The 24,668-nt window shown below is 48.7% G+C and overlaps 1 protein-coding gene and 1 long non-coding RNA gene across 3 annotated transcripts in view; one reads left to right on the top strand and one right to left on the bottom strand.

Moving 5' to 3' along the window:
* The window catches only part of DPP6 (dipeptidyl peptidase like 6), an 863,884-nt gene that overhangs the window by 70,092 nt on the left and 769,124 nt on the right, over window positions 1-24,668 (top strand). Inside the window, exon 1 of one of the 2 annotated variants that reach the window (XM_073238156.1) lies at window positions 345-1,114. The exons of the other annotated variant lie outside the window; for it this stretch is intronic. Within the exon in view, the coding sequence (XP_073094257.1) occupies window positions 1,064-1,114 (51 nt within the window). The 5' untranslated portion in view covers window positions 345-1,063. Of the gene's footprint in view, window positions 1-344; window positions 1,115-24,668 lie in introns of those variants that run through there. 2 annotated transcript variants of the gene reach the window in all.
* On the bottom strand, window positions 16,053-21,646 carry LOC108392143 (uncharacterized). The gene is made up of 4 exons (XR_012132796.1): window positions 21,366-21,646; window positions 21,107-21,243; window positions 17,715-17,856; window positions 16,053-17,544 (listed from the first exon to the last, which is right to left on the bottom strand). It is a non-coding gene; the product is annotated as an uncharacterized lncRNA (long non-coding RNA).

Raw genomic sequence — 24,668 nt, 5'->3', positions numbered from 1 at the left:
TGAGACAGGGGCGCGGCCCAAGGAGGCCGTGCCAGCCGGCGCCGGGAGTTGCCGCGGCGGCAGATTCGGATGCCGACCCGTAGCGCAGCCATGGAGACGCGCTGTGTGTCTCATAGTAACCTGGAACAACATTATTTATAAGCTGCCACCCAGCCCCCTCCACTGCCCCCTGCTCTGCTCCGCCACGCTCCGCCGCGCCAGGTCTGCCCGCCTTGTCCCGCCTCTGGCGGGTGCAGCCGGGAAGGAGTCGTTGCCGATCGGTCGTTGCCGCCGGGCGGGAGGCAGTGGCTCCGCCCGCGGAAATCGCGGTGGTGCCTGTTTGTAAAAGCCGAGCGTGCGTGCGTCGCGCGCCCCCACAGGCCCGCCGGGAGGGGCGCCCTCCCCGGGAGCGGGCGTTTGCGCAGGGGCTCCCGGCGCTACCCGAACACTCTGGGCTCGGTTAACCCTGCTGCAGCCCGAGGCTTCCCGGTGCAGCCAGTTCGCAGAGTCCCCGGTGTGTGTGCGCGCGCGCACACGCACACACACACACGCGCGCACATACACGCCCGCCCGCTCGCCCCTGGCGTCGCCGCCGCCCCGCCGGGACCCCCCCGCCCTTAGGGACAAGTGCGGCGACCGCTGCCCCAGCGCTGCCTCCGGAGGCGCCGAGCCGGCCGCGCCGCCCGGTGCTCCCCCGTGCGCCCCGCGCGTCGGCGCCGCGGTGGCTGGCGGAGCGCGGACGGCGAGCCCGCCGGACACGCACGCGGTCGCAGCTGGCCCCGGCGCCCCGCTCGGCGCGGCCTCCCGCTCCCGCCCCGGGTCCGGCGTGTGCTGGGAGCGGCTGCAGCCCCCTCGCGCTCCCCTCCGGCGTCTCCCTTCCCGGCCTCGGCCGCGTTGTATCGGCCTGGGAGGGGAGAGGGGCAGGGCGCGAGCAGGTGGGACACCGAGCATCTGGGAAATTGTTTTCCTTCCAAACCAACTCCACCCAGGCATCGGCCAGCCCAGCCTCTACTTTCATCATCACCCAGACAATGGATTAAGTTACTCCCGCTGCGCCAGAAGTCGGGTTCAGCCCGGGGGCAAGATGAAGGAAAAGGCGATGATCAAGACGGCTAAGATGCAGGGCAACGTGATGGTGAGTGCGGGGGGCGAGGCGCGGGGTCGCGGGCGCGCGGCGGGGGGCGGCGGGCGGCCCTGTCCTCGTGCGTCCCGGACCCCCGGGGGTGGCCGCGACCCCGTGCCGCGCGCCGCGGCGCCTCCAGCACGTCCCGCCCGAGCCCGCCGGCGGCCGCCAGGGTGCGGAGAGTCAGGCGTGGGTTGCACATCGCAACTTGGCGGCCTCGCCTCCCCTCTCTGGTGTGCGTGCGGCCGGGTGTCTTGGGGCGAGGGTGGGGGTGAGGCCCGAGGAAGGGGCGGCGGACGAGCCCTCGCCGGCCGCGCGCTTAGGTTCCGAGTTCCGAGCCGGCCCCCGGGGCTGCTCTGGGGGAGCCCGGAGAGAGGCCTCGGGGGTGCGAGTGCCGGAGCCCGGGACCTGTTGGGGCGGGCCGAGCCCTGGACCGCGCGGAGAGGGCCCCGGAAGGGCGACCCCGCCAGGGCCACCGTGCCAGCCGGCGCGGTATGGGCACATCCTCCCCCGAGGCTGCCGCGCGCGGGGAGCACCTGCGGTCGGTGCGAGGCTCGGGAAGGCAGCGCCTTCGCAGCGACAACTTTGCTAACTCGAGGACCCCGCGTGCCGCCCCCCGGGCGAGCCACCCCCTCGCCGGCCCCGAGCCTCGTCGGGCTCTCCCGCAGCCCTGCTCCCTGGAGCCGCGGCCGTGGGGCCGCGGGGGTCGGGGTGCGGGCACCTCCGACGAGGAGAGGAGGTTGCCATCTTGTTGTTGAAATTGTGTGTGCCGGTGCGTATTTACTAGGGTGGCGTTTTAACCCTTCCCGTGTCGGTTTAGGATGACTGGGAGGAGGCGCTCCGTCCTCACAGGGGGCACCGACGCGTCGTTGTGGGGGGCCCGGGAGACCAGAGCGCCCGGCTCCTGCGAAAGGCGCAGCTCGGGATGTAGGAACCCTTCCAGGGGCAGGGCTGGGCTGTTTACGAGGAGGCTTGGGTCCACGCGATGTGGGGGTTGCAGGTGTGCTGGGATAACCCAGGCAGTGGTCCATGTTGAGGTCCTGATTTAAACAGAAAGAGGCAAGAAATCAAAAACTGATTCGAATTGAACAAATACCCAGCCGACTTAACCACACCCCCAGCAGACACCTGTTGCCTGGTGGAGGAAGGAGCGCCTTCTGTTTCAACTTGACTTGTGGCCTGATGTGAGCACGGCTCTGTTCAGGATTGCCCTTAGGAGCGAGTAACTGGGGGGTTATTTTGCAGGACCCCCAAAATCCCCAACAGAGGACAAGCCCCTCTTCCAGGGCTTTCATCAGTCCCTGGGCTTTCCGGCCGGCTGACCTAATTGCTTGTTGGTGAACATACATTTGTTTCCTCATTTCCCCTCTCCCTTTTTAGTCATCGGTTGTCTAAACAGGGCAGAAGCGTGTATGGAGTCATGTTTTCCAACTGGATTCCAACGCACACCCATAATTCCTCTTTTACAGTGTGCTGTCAGGTGCTAGTCAAACCTTCACGTTTAGGATGGAGGCAAAAGAAAGGATTCAGATTAACTGTACCGATCATCTTAATGATCCATTATTGATTATTGATTCAGTACCCAAGTCTCATCAAACGTGTTTCTTCTGATAGCTTAGATGGTGCCTTGTGACATAGCTGCCTCTTTATATTACATCTTTATTGAAAGCTTTCAAGGTCGAAACCTCCTAACCCCTCTCTGCCTGACTCCAGAAAATAGAGTGAAGGGAGCACTAATCTCATTTTTCACAGCTGTTTCACGTGGTGCACACTGTCTGCTCTTAATATTCAGAGCAGCATGTTGAGCTGAGCCTAGAGAATTGTGCAGCAACCACTCATAAACCTTTAGGATCATCTGTCTGCCTGAGAGAAAAGGAGCCACAGACTTGCTCAACTTTTAATGTTCTGTCAGTTCTTAAATTGGTAATTGTTACTTCTCAGTTTGGTTTGTAACTTTTTTGAAATTTCATGTTGCAACTAAATACAGGCAGCTTTAATGGAGTGATCATTCTGCACTTAAGTCATTATTTTGGGGCATACTGATCCCTAATTTTCCATCAGTTGTGGTGGAAGACTCTCACTAATCACAGCCTCTCGGATTAGATGACTGGCAAATTCTTTGCACTTGCAACTTGATTGAAATTCAGGTGATACTTTACATTCCAGATAAGGACACGATGATTTCCTCTTTTTCCTGACAGTTGATGAACATCTGACGGCTATGAAAATGGGCAGCAGTCACACGTGAGGTCTGATGTTTAGAAGAGAGACGTTTCGTGCTGCCAAAATGGCCAGTGAAGTGCCAGGTCCAGGGACAGCCGTGTGTGTTTGTGATCCAGTCTCTTGTCACATGTGCTCCTGTGATGTGCCCACCTTGGACTGTTGTTTACAAGGACCGTGACAGTAGCACCCTGACTTGCCTTTGCCATACTGTATCACCTAATCGACCATCTATTTTTATATAATATTAGTAAACATTTTATTCCTCACACATTGCTTTAGGAGTTTATTACTGACGACAGATGATTAAGAGGAGCAAACTGTATGCCATCTCATCTCATTTGGGGTTAATGAATAAATACCAAGAAATAATATTGGTGGGGCAGTCATAGCTTCTATTTTCATTCTTGAGAAGAGTCTATTTCATAAACTTTACTTCTAATACTGTGAGAGCTGCCCGGCCCAGCATGCCACATTTTTTGTCTGCAGTGTACCACTGAGAAAAAGATTGAGATTTTCCCACTCTCTCAGAACAGAAATAGCTTTTAAAAGTAACTCTTTTCATAAAATCTACATTTTAAAATATAAGGAGGGTGATTGCAGGTTTTTAAAATCCAATCTCCCTTTATTAGTAATATGTTGAGATTCCACTTATTTAATTGTCATTTAAATCAAATGAGTTATTTTAGAGAGATGTATCTTCTTGTAGTAAGTCTAGGGTCATTTGAGATGTTTTCCACAGGATGTTACTTCTTGTTAAATTCCCCTACTTTGCCCATATCAGCTTTTCCCAGACATTGAGTTTGGGGATTGAGTAAAGGTTGGTTTAGAAATAAAAGTCTTGGGACTGCCCTGTGCCCTTCGGGATGGTCTCCCTCTTCCTTGGTGCGTTGGTTCTACAAGTAGATGGTGGGCACAGGAGGGCTGGGCAGGACCTTGGTGACTGGACTTGTGTCAGAGAAGCTGCAGAAAATAGATGCAGAGGATCAGAGGTGTGCATACCGCAGGGACACCTGAGAGTTGTAGGGTTGCCTGGTGTTGGTTTCAAATGAAAGTTGCAAATCTGCGAATTACTTCCCTGAATAGGGAAAACGGATTGTTTCTTATGCCCTGGCCTTTTCCTGTCTTGTCCTTCCCTTCCTATGCTGGATAAGATCCCTGGATCAGAATGACCCAAAGCAAGAGTTTTCTTTCAGGCCTTTTGAGAGTGTCATTGGCTGAGTTAAACAGTCTGGCCTTCCAGCATTAATGCCCGTCTTGCTGTGAGCCCAGGAGAGCGGGAGAAGGTCTTTGAAGTTCTTAGCTAAGTTATGGAGATTTGCGTGGGATACAAACTCCTGATTGTCGAGCCCTGCTTGCAAACGATGGCACACGTCTGTGAGTGACTCTTGGGGATGCAGCTGGTAGTGATGCAGTTGAGGCTTATTGGAAACACTATTCCTGCTTCCTTACATAGACTGGCACCCTGGTGGCATAAAAGCCATGGTGTTGGTTCTAAATGTGAGCATTACAGCATGTATTTTGGGGGCATCTGACTTCTTAAAGTGGGTTCCCAAAATGACCTCTGAAGTCATGGGTCTTTGAGAAATCTGTGCATCCTGGTGGTATGATACCTGGGGTTGGTATCTCTCTACTACCCAGGGGTTCAACATTCCTTCATAAAAATCATTAACCTGTAACTGAACTCATCCCAAAGTATAAACCCTGTCCACGCAGGAGAAGAGAGCAGAGTAGGTCCATACACGCACCACTATCCTGGGACTTAAGGATTGGGAAGGCTTAAAACATGTTAATGCCAATGAAAGTTACACAAAATTCCAGAATGAAGCTCCCAAACCCAGAAATGGGTGGTCAGCTCTGGATGTTTTATGAAATGTCTTAAATAAAGCTTTGGGGCCCAGGCTGTCCTGTTTTTCCCAGTCCCATGTAGGTCTTTACTCCATGGCCCACTGGGTCTTCACATGGGGACATGTAACCACCTGTGCTGGCCGTTCCTGTGCTGCAGGTCACTGCTCTGTTTTCTGCAACCTGTCCTGGTCACTATGTCACTCCAAACCTGTTCAGCTTCTGGGCCTCGAGGTGTGGCGCATTTCCAAATATTAGCATCTATTGTTGACCCACGGTAAGTGGCTGTGCACAGTGAGCATGCAGGTGAATGGCTGCGATAGATGAAGGATAGGTAACTTCTGCCCTTCATGTAGGCTGTGCTCTTGTGAGAAGAGGCCATGATTTTAGCTTTACTTTTCTTTCTTTTAAGAACTCCAAGTTCTAATGCATCAGATAACATGAGAGAGAATTCCAGGCATAGAGCGTGTAACTCTTAGAGCTGCAGTAGAATCTCAGTGTATGCTCACTTTTGGGGTTACCATATGTGTGTTTTTTTTCACCACCACCAAGCAATCCTCCGAGGCCAGCTGGGTGTCCTACAGTGACTCCGTTCCAACTCCGGCTGGAGGGAGCATCGATCCTATAGGTTAAGGGCTGCGTCCCAGAAGACTGCCCCCGCTTCAGATGCCAGTCTCAAGTCCAGGTGCTTCTGCTCTTGTGACAGGTTGGTGGACGTCAGAGGTTCCCACCCCCTCCCTCCAGTGTGGTTAATTTGCTGCAGCGGCTCACAGAACTCAGAAAAGCAGTTCACTTACTAGATTGCCAGTTTATTACAAAGGATAGGAATGAACAGCTGATGAAGAGCCACGCAGGGTGAGGCCTGAAGAGTTCCAGACACGGGAGCTTCCGTCCCCACAGAGTCAGGGGTGCTGCCATCTGGATGTGCCCCGGTTCACCGCCCTGGGGGCTCTCTGGACCCCATCCCTTCGGGTTTTTATGGAGGCTCCATTACATAGGCCTGGTCAAGTCGGTGGTCACTGCGGTCGGTTCCATCTCCAGCTCCTCTCCCTCCCTGCAGGTCCGGGGTGGGACGGAAGGTTCCAGCCCTCTCATCACAGGGCCGTTCCCCCGGCAACCAGCCTGGTCCTGAGGCGGAAGTCAGGCAGCAACAGAAACCCAGGTGTAAAGTGGTTAATTACAAATAACAGGACAGCAACTTCACCGTCTGGCTCCGAAACGATTTCAGGGACTGAGGACAAAAGACCAAATATTATGACCAAAAAAAAATGCTCCCATTGCTTTTATTTCAGGAAATTCCAAGGGTTTTGGGAGCTGGGAGCTGAGGATGCAGACCAAGCTATGTATTTGTTATCAGTCACAATATCACAGGCCCTTACTGCCTCAACACCCTTTTGATTTGGGGACATAAAGAAATTTACTCCAGACCTTTCCTTTCATTAATTTAAAATAAATTCAATGAAGAGAATTCTGTGGCCTCTCTTGGCTATGGGAGCTGATTTTATTTGATTAACAGGCCCATGTTTAGAAGCTGCATGTGGACCTTGCAGGAAGCATGGACGTGCTGAGCTGTGAGTGTGGAGCTGGCAGAACCCATGGGAATTCCCTTTCACGTGGCTCCCTGGGCGGGTGGGAAAGGGTTCCACTCAACAGGCAGAAGGTCTGAGAGTCCATCTGGGGCTGGGCGATACAGCTGTCACGGAGGTTTTGAAAAATTCGAGGTATCAGGTGATCCTGTGGGTAGGTGGTGTTGGGTGATGGGTCATAATGGTTGGTTGATGGCAGAGGTTCTCAGCCTTACTGCATGATTAAGTCCCCAGAGGAACATTAGTGACCACTGAAGGATAGCTTCGGACTGTCCACACCCCAAACAACCCGCCCCCCGATGCCGCCCACCACACGTGCGTGCACCTCCCTATCTGAGTTAGTTGCTGCGCGCTGCACTCCTGTGTTTAATAGTGGTTCTGTTGTGTAGGCGAAGGGCGCATTGCTGGGTTAGGTGTGAAATTTTAAAATAAACATTGTCATCAAAGCCTGAAGAAATAATGCTGCCATTTACAAGAAGCCCTTTTGGTCCGTGGAAAGGTGCTCAAGTCTGGTTTCTTGGGTTGTGGAGGAAACAACATATATGGGAGAAGGGACGATATCTCGGAGTGAGGATGGGGCGGAAGGCAGGAGAGAGGTCAGGGGAGGTCAGGGGGGCTGGGAAACGGCCCGCAGCTGGCTTCTCCTCCCGGCACTGCCTGGGATGGGGACAGCAATGCCCCGTTGTCCTCTCCGTTTGCGTCACACCCGGAGAGGACAGTCCTCCTGACTGGAGATACTCTGTTATTAGTGATCCACCTGGAAACTTATTTCCAACCAAATGAAAAGGTAGAAACAAGCTGGGTGAGAAAGAGCTCGCAGCCTGGACCAGTGGGCAGAATTCGGGAACCTGCCATCCGCTCTCTGCACGGCGCACGGCCTCTGCAGGCAACGTCTCCGACCTCTCCCTCTTCACGGACAAGATCAGGAATTTGAAAAGACTGATTCTTCCTGAAGGCCCTTCAGGCCCCTCTCCCCAGCCAAGGCAACCTTGTCTCTTCTGTACCCGCCTCAGGACATGTTTGAGAAGCAACCTTCCGTCTGTTTGCATTGTAATCTGTTCTGCACGGATGTCCGTGACATCGCCTAGCTCAGCTCACCCGCCTGCCTTCCGGTGTGTCACTGTTTATACGCAAAGGCAATAGATGGCATGAATTTATGCACCAACGAGTCACCAACTGTAGAGCAATGATCCTCAAGATTGGTGACTCAGAACTGTGTGTGGGTGCATGCACACGTTTGTGAGCATACATGTGGATGTGAAAGGTGTGCATGGCCGGTGGCCAAGCTGCAGATGTGCTGGGTACAGCCTGCTGTGGGGGCGACCAGTCTGATGACTTGACTTCTGTAGCTTTTAAGAGAAAACAACACACTGCAACAAACAGGAATGCCAAAGAGGTTCTGGTTTCCAGCTCGGTGTTACTCATCTGTGAAAATAGGAAGGGACTGCTGGCCAGCCAGGCTGCTCCCAAGACCTGGTTGGCAGGACCCAGCTGTGGAGGGTGTGACTGGGTCTCGCCATGGGGAGAAGCCCATGTCTGATCCCACTTTCCATGGGACTGGTATTTGAAAATGAAGATTTCCTTTCTGTCTTCTTTCCCGTCTGCTGGTAATGCTCCTGCTGGCAACATTGTAATTTTATGTCAAATAATTCTTGTTTTATGATCTTGGCCATGGATAGGCAACATCTAGTAACGCCTCTGCTGACTGGAACCGTACCATGAGGTTGAGTGGAGACTGGTAAGCACCTGTGAGTCCAACACTGAAAGCTAAAATGAACTTCTGGGGTACATCCTTGACCCCATATACATTCAGCTCAATTTTCTATTTCCTCTTATTCCACATTTTTGGGAAATGAGAATCATGATATTCAAGCCACAATTAAAAAGAAGGATTCAATAATTATGGACTAGATTTTCTACGCTCAGGCAAAAAAAAAAAACACAATTAGCACAGTTTATAAAAACTATAATTATTTACATCAGAAAAGCAAGGATTTTCTGATTAAATACTCATTTCCAGAAATTTCTGTTTATCAGACTAAAATTTTGAGTAAACTTTTCATAAGAGGACTTTTTATGCTGTTCTTTTTCCTATGACTGTGATACATTTTTGAGATTCCCCACCCTTTTGTTTCAAAACTAATTATATTAACACCACAGTTTGCATAGCACCTTTACAGATTATAGAGTAATTTCACATATTCTGTTTTATTACATTAGACCAACCTACTGTGTTGGCAGGACAAATATTTCTTTTTCATGGTTGAAACAGGGAAGATTTGGAGAGACTGTTCAGTGGGAGGGACCTGGGAGCTGAGCTGACCCACCTCCAGCCAGGGTCTTTGCAGTCCGCTCCCTATTCGTTCAGAAATTCTCTTCTTTCCAGTCCCAGGTAAACAGAGACAGAGTGCGAAGGATGGAAGAGAATGTAGGCTTCACCTAGAACATCATGCGCTGGCCTTGTGGGATTCCTGCCTTTTTTGGCATACATGCTGGGACTGGACTTTCTGCTGTTGTTAGAAAGATGTTTCTTGTGTTCACATGAAGCCAGCCTTCGGGGAACTTTCCGTGTCCTAGGCTACAGAAAGTAAGCCTGATCCCTATTTACCGGACAACCCAGACGGCTGCCCTGTGGCCCTCGCGGGTGCTTACCCAGGAAAATCACCTCCATTTCCTTCAACATATTAGAAGTTTGATCAGAGTAACTATGGATCTAACAACTGGAGACACCTTATTTTTATCCAGCCATTGCTGTCATTCTCAATTTCTCAGCTTCCACAAGTTTCTTCCTATTTGATTGTTGTTGTTAATTATTTTTCACCCCTTGAAGGATGCCACAAGCAAAGGCTTAAAAATTAGCTCGCACAGCTCTCCTTAAATTCAGAATGTACAGAGCTGGCAGACTGGTCAGAATGGAGCATCATCTTTTATGAAAATCTCTGGAGAGGATAAGGCGGAGACTGCCAGCAAGTCATGACACCCGGGACTGGCTTAGGTTTGCGGGCAGAAATGGTAGAAGCGATCCCTGCAAACCTCTGCAACATTGGCGAGCATGTTGCAAAGCAAGTATTTTTTTAGTCTAGTTGATGGGAGGGGTTACCCGCTAAAATCCGTCTCTTCCTGTTTGATAGAGATGTAGTTCCACACCGCACCCGAAACCAAGCAACTCCAACACTTAATTTAACCTTTTTTGTTCCCTTAAGAAGTATTACACCCGGCAGAAGGTTATCCGCCCGAGGGCCTCGCAGCAAGGGAGGGGAAGGACCTGGGCAGTTAGCGGCAACATTCGGAAATGAAAGCTGCCTCCGCTTGGGTGGCCTTTCCACCCTAGGAGCAGGTTCAGAGGGAGGCCCTGACCAGCCAGCAGGCAGGAGGCAGATGGTCTCCAAAAGCTAGGTGGTCCAGGGGCAGTAAACAAAAGACAGGCACCAAGACACGTAATTGGTTCAAGCCGGGGGCGTTAGAAAATAGAACAGATCCACCGAGAAAGTAGAAGCAGGCAGGAAAATTCTAACAGAGCCTTTGGGAGGATGCATCGCTGACTCGAGGAGGAAGGACTGAAGCTGTGCTCAGTTGTGGGCATCACAGGCCTTCCCGAAAGAGCAGTGCTGGTGTGCAAATGGGCTGGGCGAATACACAGCGATGAAAGCTGCCCTTATTTCTACTAGGATGCAGGTCTTGTCTGACTCACGCCATCGAGGTTTGCGGTCACCTCTGAGCACACGACCACACCTTTGGGTCACTCAGATTTTCTCAGTCTAACAAAGTCCTTTTTGGCATTCGGAATGGTTGGCTTTATGAAATCTTTCTTGTGAGTCGTTGTTGTGTATGAACAGAAGAGGAAAGCAGAGGCACTGGGCTTGCATTAATGCTCAGAATCCCAGCGCCCAGAAGTTCAGAGGCGAGTGGAAGGAAATGTCCTTCCCCGTAGCTGCTTCTACTTCAAGTCTGATTCCCCCAAATCACCCTTATATTCTTACCAGAGACTGTGATGTGCTACCTCAGTTTTTACAACAGGGAATTGCATGCCACAGCTTGCAAAGGCCGAGCCCAGCTCCCAGAACAGGTCCATCCCCTCCAACCTGCAAGAAGTAATTCCGTGACACTAAAGACAGGAGTGGCTGACTGAGAGACGGGAAAGGTCTCTCTCTTGTCCACATTTTGTTTTCTCCTGATTTATGTTTTCCTCTGAAAATAGAAGTTGGGTTAATAAGTCCACTGCTGAGGGAATGATCAGAGAACTGCTGGTTCAGGGAAGAAAAGGAGGCTGAGTCTGACAACGTGGCCTGACTTGGTGGCAAACAGTATTTTTATATGTAGACTTACTTGAAAAATTGTTCCACTGTACTCTTGGAGTTTGAATATCATTCAAGTTCTCCAAGAACTGTGCAAGTAGCTGCTTTGCAAAACAGAACAGTTTAACATAATTTGATTTCTCACTATTGCTCTGCTTCTGAGAAATGTGTTATGCTCAAACTGCTCAAGCATTAAAAGCAAGTATATTGAACTCATTCTCACACATGGTCTCTGCTTGTGTTGAGTAAGTGTGTGAGTGTGAATGTGTGTGCACAGACACACACGTGTGCTTGCGTGTCTATGAATGCTTAGGCAGCTGGACTTCACATCCTTTCATTATGACAGTTTCAGGCTGTTAGAGGGGTTGAGTTTATTTTCCTTGGTTCTTGTTCCTGCTGCAACAAAAAATTAAAGGGCAGAGACACAGTAGTGAAACAGAGTGAAAGTTTTATTTGAATGCACTCTAAGGGAGGTGCAGGCCAGAGTCAAGGTTCAGGCAGGTTTACTTGAACAAAGCGAAGAAGGAAAATGGAGAAAAGGGAAGCTTCTTGAACTCCTGCTTGGTACTGGGCATAATCCCTTGCCAACTCCTGCAGCCAGGGTCTCCTCGCATCCAGTCTGCTTGGATCTGCACGGTGTGGGAACTGAGTCCCTACCACCCCAGGATTTGGGGGAGCCGTGGAACACTGGATGGAGTGAGATGATGTTCTGAGAACTTCCCAAAGGCAAAGAAAAGAGATTTTCAGGCAGGCTACTAAAGCGCACAGTCTTCTAGCTGCAGTCCCGTCTGGGTCACGCAAGCAAGGAACTAGCAAGCCCACAGTCCCTCCCTACTTCTCTAAAGGAGGACAGAGAGAGTGATACACTTGAAGAAAGGCGAGCATGGGCAACCTCAGAGAGGAGGCACACTTAAGGGTGCCAGGTCTGGGATTTTCTAGGGCTTTGTTGGGTGAGGATCAGCCCAAGGCATGATGTGCACAAGTGATTCCTAGTTCCTTCGAAGATTTATCTTGAGAACAGAGTTATTTAGGTGACTGTTGGTTTGGGACTTCAGCATTCTTTGTCCACATACGTATATTTATATTTATGAAGTCTGTGTCCTGCCCTGGTTACAAAGTTACCTGATTAAAGAATAAACTGGGCCTTTTAGCAGGCTAAAGTAAATCTTACAATGGCATGACCTAATGGACACAGTGAAGACATGGGCTATGCTTGGAGACTTGTATCTGGGGAATAGTGGGACATTCTAAGTAACTCCTGGCCTTTGGAGCTTCAACTAATTAACTCATTAGCTCTAAGTGTTTTCTGGCTCCCTAGTTTTATCCGGTTAAGTCTTTTAGTGGGGTCCCTTTTAGTGGGGTTTACTGGCTTTATTCTCCCTCTACCTGCCTCTATCTATTTTTCTGCCAAAGGAGACCATCCACTACAATCTGGGAAAATAAGTGACTGTTGGAATTAAGCTGACGCAGACCACCAGCCTGATTTCTGAAGAGAAGCCAGAGTTATCACGACCCTGAGATACGCATGTCCTGGAGAGGGGTTCCCAAGCTGTGGGGCTTAGCCCAGCAGGATCAGCCATCACCTGGGGACTTTAGAAATGCAAATTCTTGTGCCTACTCAGACCCATCATGTTGGAAGCTCAGAGGGTGGGGCCCAGCACGCACACTTTATCAGGTGGTCCTGATGGATGTTAAAGTGCAGTTCTAAACATACCGGCACTCTAAACTAAACACACAAATAATCTGATTTAAAAATGGGCAGAGGACCTGAACATTTTCCCAGAGTAGATGCGCAGATGGCCAACAGGCACATGAAAAGATGCTCCACACTACTCATCATCAGGGCAATGCAAATTAAAGCTACAATGGGTTATCACCTCACACTGCCAAGAAAGTAAATACCAAGTGTTGACGAGGATATGGAGAAAAGGGAACCTTTGTCCACTGCTGGTGGGATTGTAAATTGGTGTGTCCATTACAGACAGAAGAATGGAGGTTTCTCAAAAAACTAAAAATAGAAATGCCATATTACCCAGCAATTCCACTTCTGGGAATTTACCTGAAGAAAACAAAATCACTAATCCAAAAAGTTAGATGCACCCATATTCTTATCGCAGTGTTATTTACAATAACCAAAATATAGAAACAACCTAAATGCCCATTGATAGATGAATGGATAAAGACGATGTGGTACATATACGCAATAGAATATCACTCAGCCATAAAAAAAGAAATCTTGTAAATTGTGACAACATGGATGAACCTTAGAGGGTATTACGTCAAGTGAAAAAAGTCAGAGAAGGATAGATGCCATATGATTTCGCTTACAAGTAGAATATAAAAAATTGAATGAAACTGAAATAAACTCCTGAGAACAGATGGTGGTTACCATAGGGGAGGGAGGTGAGGTTATGAGTGAAATAGGTGAAGGGGAAAAAATTAGAATGTTTGATATTTTGATCTGGGTGATGGGTCCATGAGTGTACAGACATGTCAGAATTCATCAAGCTGCATGCTAAGATTTGTGCAATCGATTGAATGTAGAAAAAAAGTCAGCGATTTGCTCCAACAGCTGGACCCCAGTCCATGCTACAGAGCCTAGGTCAGGGAAGGCTGCAGAGCTATCAGGGTGACCATGAGCTGCTTGGGTCTTAACAGACATACTTGGATGCTGAAAAATAATGAGTAAATATATGTAATAAATGCACTTACCAGTTCTCAACCTATCTGGTGAAGGGCCATTTCTTTCATTTTTGTTTTTTAAATTTCCATTCTATCATGGGTCAGGACTTGTATAAAATGCAATAAAAATGAAATCATTTAGAAAATAAGAGCTATGTAAAATATAAACCCAAATTTTGTATTAGTAGATCTAAAGATGTAAAATTACTCTGTCAAATCGGTATCAACCTTTCTAAATGGCATCCACTCAATTTCTGTACTTATCTCTTAGCGAACCAGCCACAAGCACTTTGCCCCGGGGCCCCCGGCCAGCAGACCCGGCTCAGAGCGGCCACCCGCTAGCGGGCCGTGGAATGCCTTCCGCTCTGATTGTTAGCATGGCCTGTTATATGTCAGAGTCCCTGCTGGGAAAATATAATTAAAAACAAAATCTTCTCCCAGCACAAAAAACCTCAGTATAAAGGCAGAAAAGGAAGAGACCAGTTTTATTATTGTATAAACATTAGACCCCACTGCACAGATGGAAAGCAGCCCTCTGTGTGGCAGGGCGGACATAACCGAGCCTCAGGTCGGCTTTGCAGTGGGGAGTCTGGGGACAAGTGTGTCCACAGGAAGCGGGGGGTCGGGGCTTATCTTTCTTGGTGATTAATTTCCAAAGAGATGGTTCCCAGGTCTTAGAGGAAACAGTTCTGAGTCATGAAACTGGCCAAAGGCTTGTTTGGCCATTAAAAAGATTTGCATACCAACAAGATTTGGGAAAGAGAAAGACATTTTGAAAAAAACAGGTGTGTATGTGTGTGTGTCTTCCTGTATTTGCAACAGGGGGAATAAATTTATTCGCCCTTACACCCGTAAATTCTGAAGATGTTTGTTTTATTTTTTCCTTTCTGCCTGATCTATAACTTGCCATGGGTAACAAGCAGGCCTGTGAGTTATGACCCCAGCATAATTTTACTTTCTTAGTAACCATTTCGTTTTAAATTTGATTCACAGTGGAGTGCTACCATGGGTAGAACTATGGTTAAGGAGGTGGCTTTCACGTTTGGCTTCTCTAACTGAGGAAAAATTGGGTATTTTCCCACTTTTCTCTAAAGTTTATTTTTAGCTGTGACTATTTAAAATAGTTCATTTTTGTACACATCAAGGAAATGTTAATTATTGCAGGTAAGACTATTCTAAAGCCTACTACAAAAGCTTTTTTTCCTTCTTCAATACTTATAAAGGAGATAATGTTAAAATGCTCTTATGCAAATTTTAAAATGCCCTGTTACATTAACAATGCTAATGACAGTTAATGCATTCTCAAAGCTTCCGTGTGATCCTGGAATATTCAAAGTGCTTAGAAACGTTTCAGGACCATATTGCAAATATGTGAGAGATGGGACTTTTCATGGAGATTGCTCCTGGAAAATGGATTCAGTGTGAATTTAAGGGTAAAGAAGAGTTAGAAAGTCATGTAGTGTAACAGAAATCTCGTGGACAAGCTGAAAACCTTTTTTCTCAGGGGGAAGCTACAGAGTCTGAGATGAGTGGTCAGTGCAGTAGATTCAGAAGGGGGAATGGTCCTTCATAAGGCAAAGCAGGGGAAGGTGAGGAAAGGACTCTCCTGGGGTGAAAGGGAGGGGCAATCATAAGAAATGAGGAAAGGATTATCCCAGGAAGGGGAGGAATGGATCCCAGGACATCAGGAAAGGATGGTCCCAGGCACAGGCCAAGTGACGCTGATGAGGAGCCCTCTTCTAGATGGGCATCGCGTCGCCCCTCTGCCAGGACCAGCCGGAACGAGCACAGGGATGGCACCTTTCACGTGGGTTCTGCCTGCGAACCGAATGCGGGAAGGCAGCCCCCGACTTGTATAGTGTCCCAGGGGATTCTTCCTGCAGTGCCTTTGACCAGTAAAGATTCAAACTCCAGATGGCTTTACTGCGGCGAATTCAGGTTGCCCCAAAGTCTTCACACAAGCACCTCGTATTCTAGACGCCTGTTTGCTGATTTCAGCTTCTGTGTCCTCCCTCCTTTCTTCCCTGAGCTCCTTAGCACAGGCAGACCTGGTTTTATTGAACTTCACAGATACTGCATTTTTTCTTAATTGAAGGTTTGTGGCAGCCCTGCATGGAGCAAGCCTATCGGTGCCATTTTTCTAACAGCTTTTGCTCACTTTGTGTTTCTTTGCCGCATTTTAGTAATTCTTGCAGTATTTCAAACATTTTTATTATTATTATTATTATATTTGGGATGGTGATCAGTGATCACCATGCGCCAAAAGCTCAGATGGTGGCTAGCAAATTTTAGGAATAAAGTATGTGCTAATTAAGGTATGTGCATTGTTTCTGGCTTTTCAGGCACAATGCTATTGCACTTAGTGGACTACAATAGAGTGCAGACGTAACTTTCATATGCACTGGGAAACCAAAAAATTCATCTTTATTGCTATACTTGCTTTATTGCAGTGGTGTGGAGCCAGACCCACACATCTTGGAGGTCTTCCTGTAATAAACACAGATGCAGAGAGGTGTGTGGTACAGTCACTGCAAGAACGCCAGTTGGGTGCTTTGTGGATGTTTCCACCTGGAATCTTTAGAAAAGAGCCTGTTGGGGAAATACCATTAAAACAAAATCTTCTCCCATCCAGAAACCCTCTCCACACAGGTAGTAGAGAAAGAAACACTTTATTATTTGACGTGTTAAACCAGAATGTGATGCAATCTGCTAAGAAATCTCAAAGAAGGGAAGAAATGGCCCCCCTTCCATAGCCAAGCAGATGCAGCCCACCCCCTGTTCTCGGGATAAACAGTAACCAGCCTGTCAGTGAGAGGCTTGTCCAGCTCTGTTTGTCACACATAGTTCATCCTAACTTCACCTGGACATTGTGGTGACTCTCTGAGTCAGCCTCCTGGCTGTACCCAGAGGAAAGGCAAGCCTGAGGTCCCTGTGTCTGGCAGTGGCTCTGGTGTTAGAGCAAGGCTTCCCCAGGTACTGTCGGGGCCCTGCCCAGGACCCAGAGGTGGGGGCGCTGTTTCTCCAGGCTTGCATTGCAGAAAGGGGCCCTCGGGTTGCGGGGTCCTAAAGCTGACAGTAGGCCTATCTAGTCTTCAAAGGGGTGCGTTACAGAGAGATGAAAAAGTGCTCTCAACGGCAAGGTTTCTAAGGTAAATTCTGTGAGAAATAAAGAGAGAAGGGAAATCTTTCCCTTAATTTCAACCCAGAGAATTAAGCCTCTTATTTTTAATTTGTATTTGTCCTTAACATCAGGACATTCAAATGAGTGAGCAGACCAGGGCCAGCACACCCAGACACTGGCCAGAGCACCGGGGCCTTCCCAGGCTCCCAGAAGCAGGGTGCTCACGGTGCAGCCCAGCTGGGCGACGCTGAGCGTCGGGAGACTGCCAGGGGCACCCAGGCCTGCTGGAGCCACTCCTTTTTCCAAGAATCAAAGCACGAGAAACACACTCAACAAAATAACCAGAGGGGGCCTTCCCGCCGACTAGATGCAGGAGGATCCCGCGCCGGGTGGGAGGGAGAGCTGTCAGGGCTCGGGGCCCGGATGCCCGGGACCTCGGCATCCAGGAGGAGGCCTCCAGCCAGCCTTGCTCCCAAGAGCAGAGGTTTATTCAGTGCCTAGCGTGGCGAGCGCTGAGGTGGGCGCTGCATGCTGCATCTTACTGAAGTCCCCGAGCAGCGCAGGATGGAGGTGATGTTGGCTCCGTCTATCAGGTGAGACTCAAGAAGTTCCGTCAGAATGTGGCCCACACGGTCGTCTAGGTGAAGGGAGAGGCCGGTAGCAGTCAGACAGAGGTGTGTGACTAACTGTCGTCTGAAGAGAAGGCGACAAGATTTACATGTCCTAGGCAAACAGGGTACTTACAATCCCACCTTTACCTTTCATTATCCATTTTCCCTTTTACCATGTCATCTCTTAATTATTTATTTGTTCAATTTAGGTCCCACGATCAGGGTTTGTGTTACTGTTGTTACACCCAATACCTTATCATCTTTCCGTGTTCCAGGAGGCCACCTGCTGCATCCCGTCTGCTGACAAAAACTTCGGTTCGCATGGTTTCTTGCTGTTCACAGAAATCATCAGTCGCTGTGTCTTTGACAGGCAGAGGGCAGCCTGTGTTCTGTGCTGCCCATGGGAAGAAGCAGATGGGCAAATACTTTGCAAAGAAAAGACATGAAAGGAGGCTATTTTTTAGACCTCAGTCCTCCTCTGCCCTCTGGGAACGCCCCCACCTCCTTAGGGAATTGCCTGCTCCTGGCATTGTCGTCACTGCGGCCAGGACCGGGGCGAGGGGAGGGGATGAAATGGAGGGCCTCCCCTGCTGATGGGCCCCCTAGCTGGCTTGGCGCATGTGACATGGTGACAGTGAGCCCTGGGGCGCCCGTCATTCCCTTCAAGCCTGAGTGTGCGTGCGGCACACGCCCACACTCTGCCGTCTCGGTTGCAGGCGCCACGTCTTCCTAGGGGCCCCTCGGTGGGCAGCACATTTCCCTCCTGGGGATTCCCTTCTAGTGGCAAAAAGATGGGACAGCTGATGATTCACGGACGATTTCATTACAGGTCTGATGCTTACTGTAAAAAAAAGTCCACTGGGACTGTGTCCTTCAACATAGGTGTTCCAGTCTGGTTTGGAACGCTTTGACAAATAAGAAGGGGTTTTGAAACTACTGTCCACGTTAGAGATATGAAAGATGGCCAAGGGTGTTCTCCTGAAGTCTTGACCCAAGGCAAAATAAAGAGGTCATAATTAATAATTCTTTGTAAGGGGGATTCAATCACTGCATATTGGCAATTTGCCATTACAGCAAGGAGTTTAAAAAGAGAAGAATTTTAGTGAAATTTAAAGTGAAGCTTGGGCATCTCTATCCAGGGAGCACTCTGAGAGACCCACATGTTACGTGAACCCTCAGCGAGGGAAGGCGGGTTCACCTGGCTGGGTGGAGACGTGTGCTTCCTGGGTGCCCAGGCTGAGGGTGTTCCTGGCGGGCATTCCGGAGGAGCAGCAGGTGAGCTAAATCTGCCTTGAAAAATGGATGTTGGTTTGATCCTGGGACCAAATACCGAAGAACTTAGAGCTAATAATAGCAGAGCGGTACAAAGAAAAGCAGTGATGAAGCTTGGGTAGTGAACTTCCAATCCACGGAGTTCAGAAAAAAAATAAATGAAGGAGACAAATAGAAGGCTTATGCGTGAGTTTTTGTCTGTAAATGGAATATATTTTAAGAGCACTAAAGGACTCTCCAGTGCAACTTTTATGAAGAAATCTGTATCAAGGTAGAAGAAAAATACTGTAGGCTTCTGTTAAATGAATATCAAATCTCATTAGCTACTACGAAAGCTAGTATTTTAGAGCTAAACATTCAGATGCCTTTTGTGCTGATAAAGGGGGACAAACATGCAGAAGAGACATATTCCAACTATGAGTCATCAGAAACGGTGTTGGCAAAGGACATTTGAAGTAAACAATACTTAACCTAGATGCTCTGGTTAATTTCATGTGTCAGCTTGACTGGGTCACAGTCCTCTGATGCTTGATCAAACATTATTCTGGATGTTTCTGGGAGGGTTGTTTGGATAAGATTACTGTTTAAATCAGTGGGCTTTGAGTAAAGCAGATTGCCTCCAGAATATAGGTGGGCCTCATCCAGTTAGTTGAAGGCCTGGATAGAACAAAAGACTCACCCCCATCCCCGCCAAGCAAGAGAGAATTTGCAGGAGATGGCCTTCGACGCGAACTGCTGTATCAGCCCCTTCCTGGGCCTCAGCCTGCGGACCCACACTTTAGGTTTGGGGCTTGCCAGCCTCCATAACTGAGTGTGCAATTTTAGAAAACAAATAATCTATATCTATATCTATCTGTCTAATCTATCTATCTATCTATCTATCTATCTATCTATCTATCTATCTATCTCTATCTTTATACACACACACACACACACATATAAAGATACAAACAGTACTGGTTCTATTTTTCTGGAAAACCCTAATGCACTCAGAAAGCAGAGATGGGGTGGAGGGCCTGACAAATATTCAGAAATACCTGGAGGGCTTTCATGGAAATAGATTCAGATTTATTTTGTGTGACTTTTGAGAGATCCAGATCCTCGGATTGAAATGAGAGGCTGGCAGTGTGTAGCTTAATAGAAGCAAGACAACAAAAATTGACATTAATACAAAAATTTTCTAAAAATAGAAATTGACACATGAGATGGCAAAATTCAAAACATTTTGTTGTTTATCAAGTTAGTGTATAATCAGTTGTACAAGATATTTTAGAATGGATGCAGTGTGTCCATTGGGGGCTGGAATTATAAAGATTTTTAGAAGTTTCTAGTCTAATAGCCCATATTTCTGTTAATACACGTGAAGGGCTGAGAAATATTTGTTCAATACATGGAGGAAGAAACAATACAGTTAATAAAAAGCTGAAGATATAGTTACAGGTTTTAAATGGGAAAATTCAGACACCTATACTGCATGAAATTAGGAAACACAGATAAGAGCATAGCCCGGGAGAGTGACGGGTCCGGTGTCTGGTCACTTTAACACTACTTGTAGACGTGGATAGCAAACTGCAGGCCACAGAGCATCAGTAAAGATCTGTGAGGTGTAAAGGGGTGACAGCAAGCACAGCTTTTGTGCCATTATAGTTATACAATAAAGGCAAAGAGCTTATTATAGAGACTTCATTTCTACAGGTCTCTTTCTAAGAGCGTTGTATATATTTTCTAAAATAAATTCAGGATATTTCAGATGAACTCATAAATTGCCCATCTGTAAGGATTTCAAGAGAGGATTCCTTTGGAATACTGTCACAAAATGAATGGTTAGGTTGCCCAACTTTTTTGTGAATGAAATTATGGGTGGTTACATATTTGGGTTACTTGAAAGGGACAGTATCTGTGTCGACAAAAAGAGTCAGGAAAGGCGCTGTGTTCTGTTGTTCTTTAATTTCTTTGGGACTGGGCTGCTTTACTCTTTTCCCAAATGGTTTATCTAGGGGTCTTGGACGATCCAGGGTCCCAGATGGACATGGAGAGGTCTGCCTCTCGGGGAGGGAGCTTCTGTGGGAAGCCAGCACCTCCCCCCCTCCCTACGATGTGCAGGGCTCTGGCACTGCACCCATTCAGGGTGCCCGTGTCCATGCTGCATGTCCCCATCAGAGGGACAAGCCTGTGTTCTTATATTTTTCTACCTTAAAAAAGCAAAACTAGCTTCAAAATCCCCCAAAAGGACATGATGCCACCCACCCCTCCTGCTACGTCCTCCTTCTCTCGCACATCTTAACAGCAAAATGTCCCTACTGCCCATCTCATTCCCTCTTAAGAATCTTCTCTAGTCAGGCTTTGGTGCTGAGCACTCCGGGAAGTCTTACCTGTCGACGTCCAGTCAGGTCTGGAGGCCAGCTGTCCCTTAGGCTGACCTGTGTCGCCTGCTACCCCAGAGCTCAGGTGTCCGCCTTCAGCCCTTTCCTGGGTGACCTCCTCCGGTCCACGTGGCTTTAAGCAGCATCTGTTTCCAAGGTTCCCACATTTACATCTCAGCCTTTGAGCTCCCGACTTGTACACCAGGCTCCCTCTCGCACGCCTACGGGCTTATCAAGTCAGCACAGCCAGGCAGAACCCCCGACTCACCCCCTCTGCACCCTGTTTTCCCTCCGGCGTCCCGATCTCAGTGGAGGGATGTGGGATGATGGACCGACCCACGGTGCGCTGTGATCCGCAGGCCCGCAAACTTGGAGCGATGCTTGGTCTGCGCTTCCCCTCACTCCTCCCGCCAGAGGCCCCTGCATCCTGCTTCCCTCCTGAGTTGGCGCCTCCACCCCAGCCGAGCCACCATCCTCTCTCGGCTGGGCCAGAGCCAGCCTCCTGCTCGGCCTCCCTGCTTCCATGCCGGGCAGACACGGTTCTCTGTACGGCCTGCGGGGTGATCTGCTTAGAGACTGCCAGACCGCTTCACTGAACGGCTTCCCGCCAGGGTAGGGCGAGACCGCACCACCTGGCAGCTGCAAGTCCCTGCAGCCTCCCACGACTCCTGGCCTTGCTCAGTCTCCTCGCTGGCCACCTGCTTTTCCTCCACATGGAACTGCTTCCTCCTAGTTGTTGGCTCCCTGTTTCTGGAATGCTCTTTCTCTAGACCTTCACACCAAAATCATTCTCCAGCCTCTCTCCCCTGCCCCTGCATCATACCAGCCCCATGGGCATTCCATGATGGGTACTTGGTACTTTTCTTGAAATCACGTTATTTATTTCCTGGTAGGGTTTATATCCCAAAGCTAGAATGTAAGCTCCGCTCATGGACATCTTGTCTTGTTCACTTTCTGCATCCAGTGCCCGGCCCATTGCACGTGCCCCCCCGAATCTAAATGGAATAAATTTGTGTGGGCCAGAAGTTGTTCAGAATATGATCTTTTCCAGAGGTTTCTGGCTGTCTCTCTGCCTTTTAAAAGTTTGCAACTGAGAGTATTACAAGGCAAAGAAAGTAAAAACTGGCACTGAATGTGAACCTGATACAAGGGAGAACAGGTCAGCAGTGTCATTAAGTCCTGTGCTGATGGTTGCAATGCAAATGAAGTATCTGTGTCAGTGCCTTTGCGGTAGCGGCTTACAACGCACAGATTCATAAGCTGAGGTCAAAGAAGTTCTTCCTGCAAGCACAGAGTACCAGAAGGGAGAAACGCATGTCCTGTTACATTGCTGTCACCAGTTCAGCTTCAGGGCTGAACAAAATTATGTTTTGACATCCATTTTTAAGTAATTTTCCTGTCATGTCTCCTCTGGATCAGGCACCACTGGGCATCCTCAGTGCCATAGATGTGCATTAAGCTCTCATTGTGGCAAAAATGCCAGGCCCCATGCTGCACAGCCTCTACTGGGGAAAGTTCCAAGCCACTTATCTGAGGACCCTGGGGTCAGTTAGCAATTCAGGACTTCTTTGAGTGTAAGAAGCTTAGTGCTTTTATGTGATACTGGGTACCACCCTGTAAGCAAACCCATTATAATTTCTGCAGAAGGTAATAGCCTCAGTAAGTAGAACAAACAAAATTATTAATCGCTTCATATTAGTTCTGGGAAGTTTCGCCACCAAATGAGTTCAGGTCACATGAGATTTTGTTCCCAGCTGAGTTTCAAAGAGCTTTATGGGGTCCTGAGATCGTGGCCTATGTGTGCTGACCTCCTGGCAGAGTGGAACTGCGTGCACACCCAGCTCGGATGAGCGTGCAGGATGCAGGGAGGATGGGCTGAAGCACTGGCCGGGAGGGGCACGTGAAGGGCCGGGGGGTGAGCGCCAGGAGGTAGGGGTGCCTGCAGTGCTGTGCAGCTGAAGCCCCTTTGCCAGGAGCTGACCCCTCCCCAGCCTGGGTCCAAACACTCTTCGCTGCTACATTTCAGCTGCCAAAATAGCTCCTTGAACTTGGTGCTTAGAGGGATTTGGCTCTACTAAAAATTGCAGCATTTCCTGCAGAGCTATTTGTGAGAATAGCAGTGGGGAAAGAGAAGTGGGTTGTTGAAAATAACAGGGTGAACTTGAAAGAGGAAGAAAATGAGGATTAGAATAGGGGCAGTGTTCCTCATACTGAAATTCCTCACACTCAGTATTCTCTAGGGGGTTTTCACTCTCATTTTTCTTAAGGGGCAGAAAATGGAAATTTAAAAGTAATATATAGGCAGTCTCTCTGGCCTCTTCATTGAGACTCATCAGCCCTTTTGTAGCTATTCTAATGTAAGAAAAATAGTAAACCTATGGAATAACCTGAAAGAAGATGAGTGTCAACATCTTCAGTCCAGCTTTGGAAGGCGATCGCGTCTGCCGAAGCCCCTGCTCTTGTGCTGGCTGGTAACCAGGGCCTGGGGCTCTTTTCCTCTAGTAACCGTGTTTGTGCCGCATTCGGGAGGCATGATGCATTTCCCCATCTTCAGACAGTGGGTCTCAGTCAAACCGTATGGCGCTTTCTAGTTCTTATATCAGTTCTTTGATCTAGAATCTGTCAGAGGAACACTTAGAAGAGGCCCGTTGTTTCTTCTGTTTCTATGAAGCTGCCTTACAGAATCAGTTTCCATACTGGGAGGCTTGCTAGTTAGAGGTTATTTGATAGTTCTTCCCCTCGTGTAAAAATACGTGCTTGTATTGACCTTAATTTCTGCTTTCCTGTGACGTCTGCTCACTCGATCCGGAGCTGTGCTTTGGACCCGCACCGTATTTGCCTTTCCTCCGTCACTGCTGATGCGGCACCTGAGGAAGCCCGTGGCCTCTGCCTGTACCATTCTTTTGGCAAGATGCAAAACGATGAAATCCAGTCTTGGGGACCATTACTAATATTTTACTTTTTTAAACCTTAGAAACATTTTCAAGCTTTGCGGGGGGCCCTTTATTATCGATGGGGTGTGCGCCGTACTGAAGAGCTCCAGTGAATGTTCCATGTGAGGCTCTGCCTGAGTGACGGTGGGAGGAGGGCCCAGCCGGTTCTCGAAGGTTCTTATGTGCAGAGCATTACCAAAACGCCCATATTTGGGAGCTATGGACTAGAAATACGGAGTTCCTTAGGAGTGCCAGGAAGCTTGTCACGTCTCTTATTGTCTGAATAGCCCGAGAGAACACTTGGATTTGGGTATTCCCTGAAAACAGACTTACTTGGCTAAGCCAGCCCTGCGTCCAGGAATTCCCCAGGCCCCTCCCGGGGCCTGCTGGCTATATGTTCATTAGACTTGCTTCATTGGAAGGGAACCCTTACACAGTTCAGAAGTGCCTCTCCTGGCCACAGGAATTCTTTTTGAACAGCTCTGTTGAGTTATTCTTTGCATGGCATATTTGTATATAATTCAGTGAATTTAGTGCATGTATGCTTATGGCCCATCACTGCAGTCTAATCTGTAACATTTCCCTCCCCTTAAAGGAAACCGCATTGTTGCTCAGGCTTCCTGGAAGGTGGGTCTTGG

Source organism: Manis javanica, chromosome 6 (assembly GCF_040802235.1).
Source record: "Manis javanica isolate MJ-LG chromosome 6, MJ_LKY, whole genome shotgun sequence".
Taxonomy (NCBI): domain Eukaryota; kingdom Metazoa; phylum Chordata; class Mammalia; order Pholidota; family Manidae; genus Manis; species Manis javanica.
This window is presented reverse-complemented; position numbering and strand designations above follow the sequence as displayed.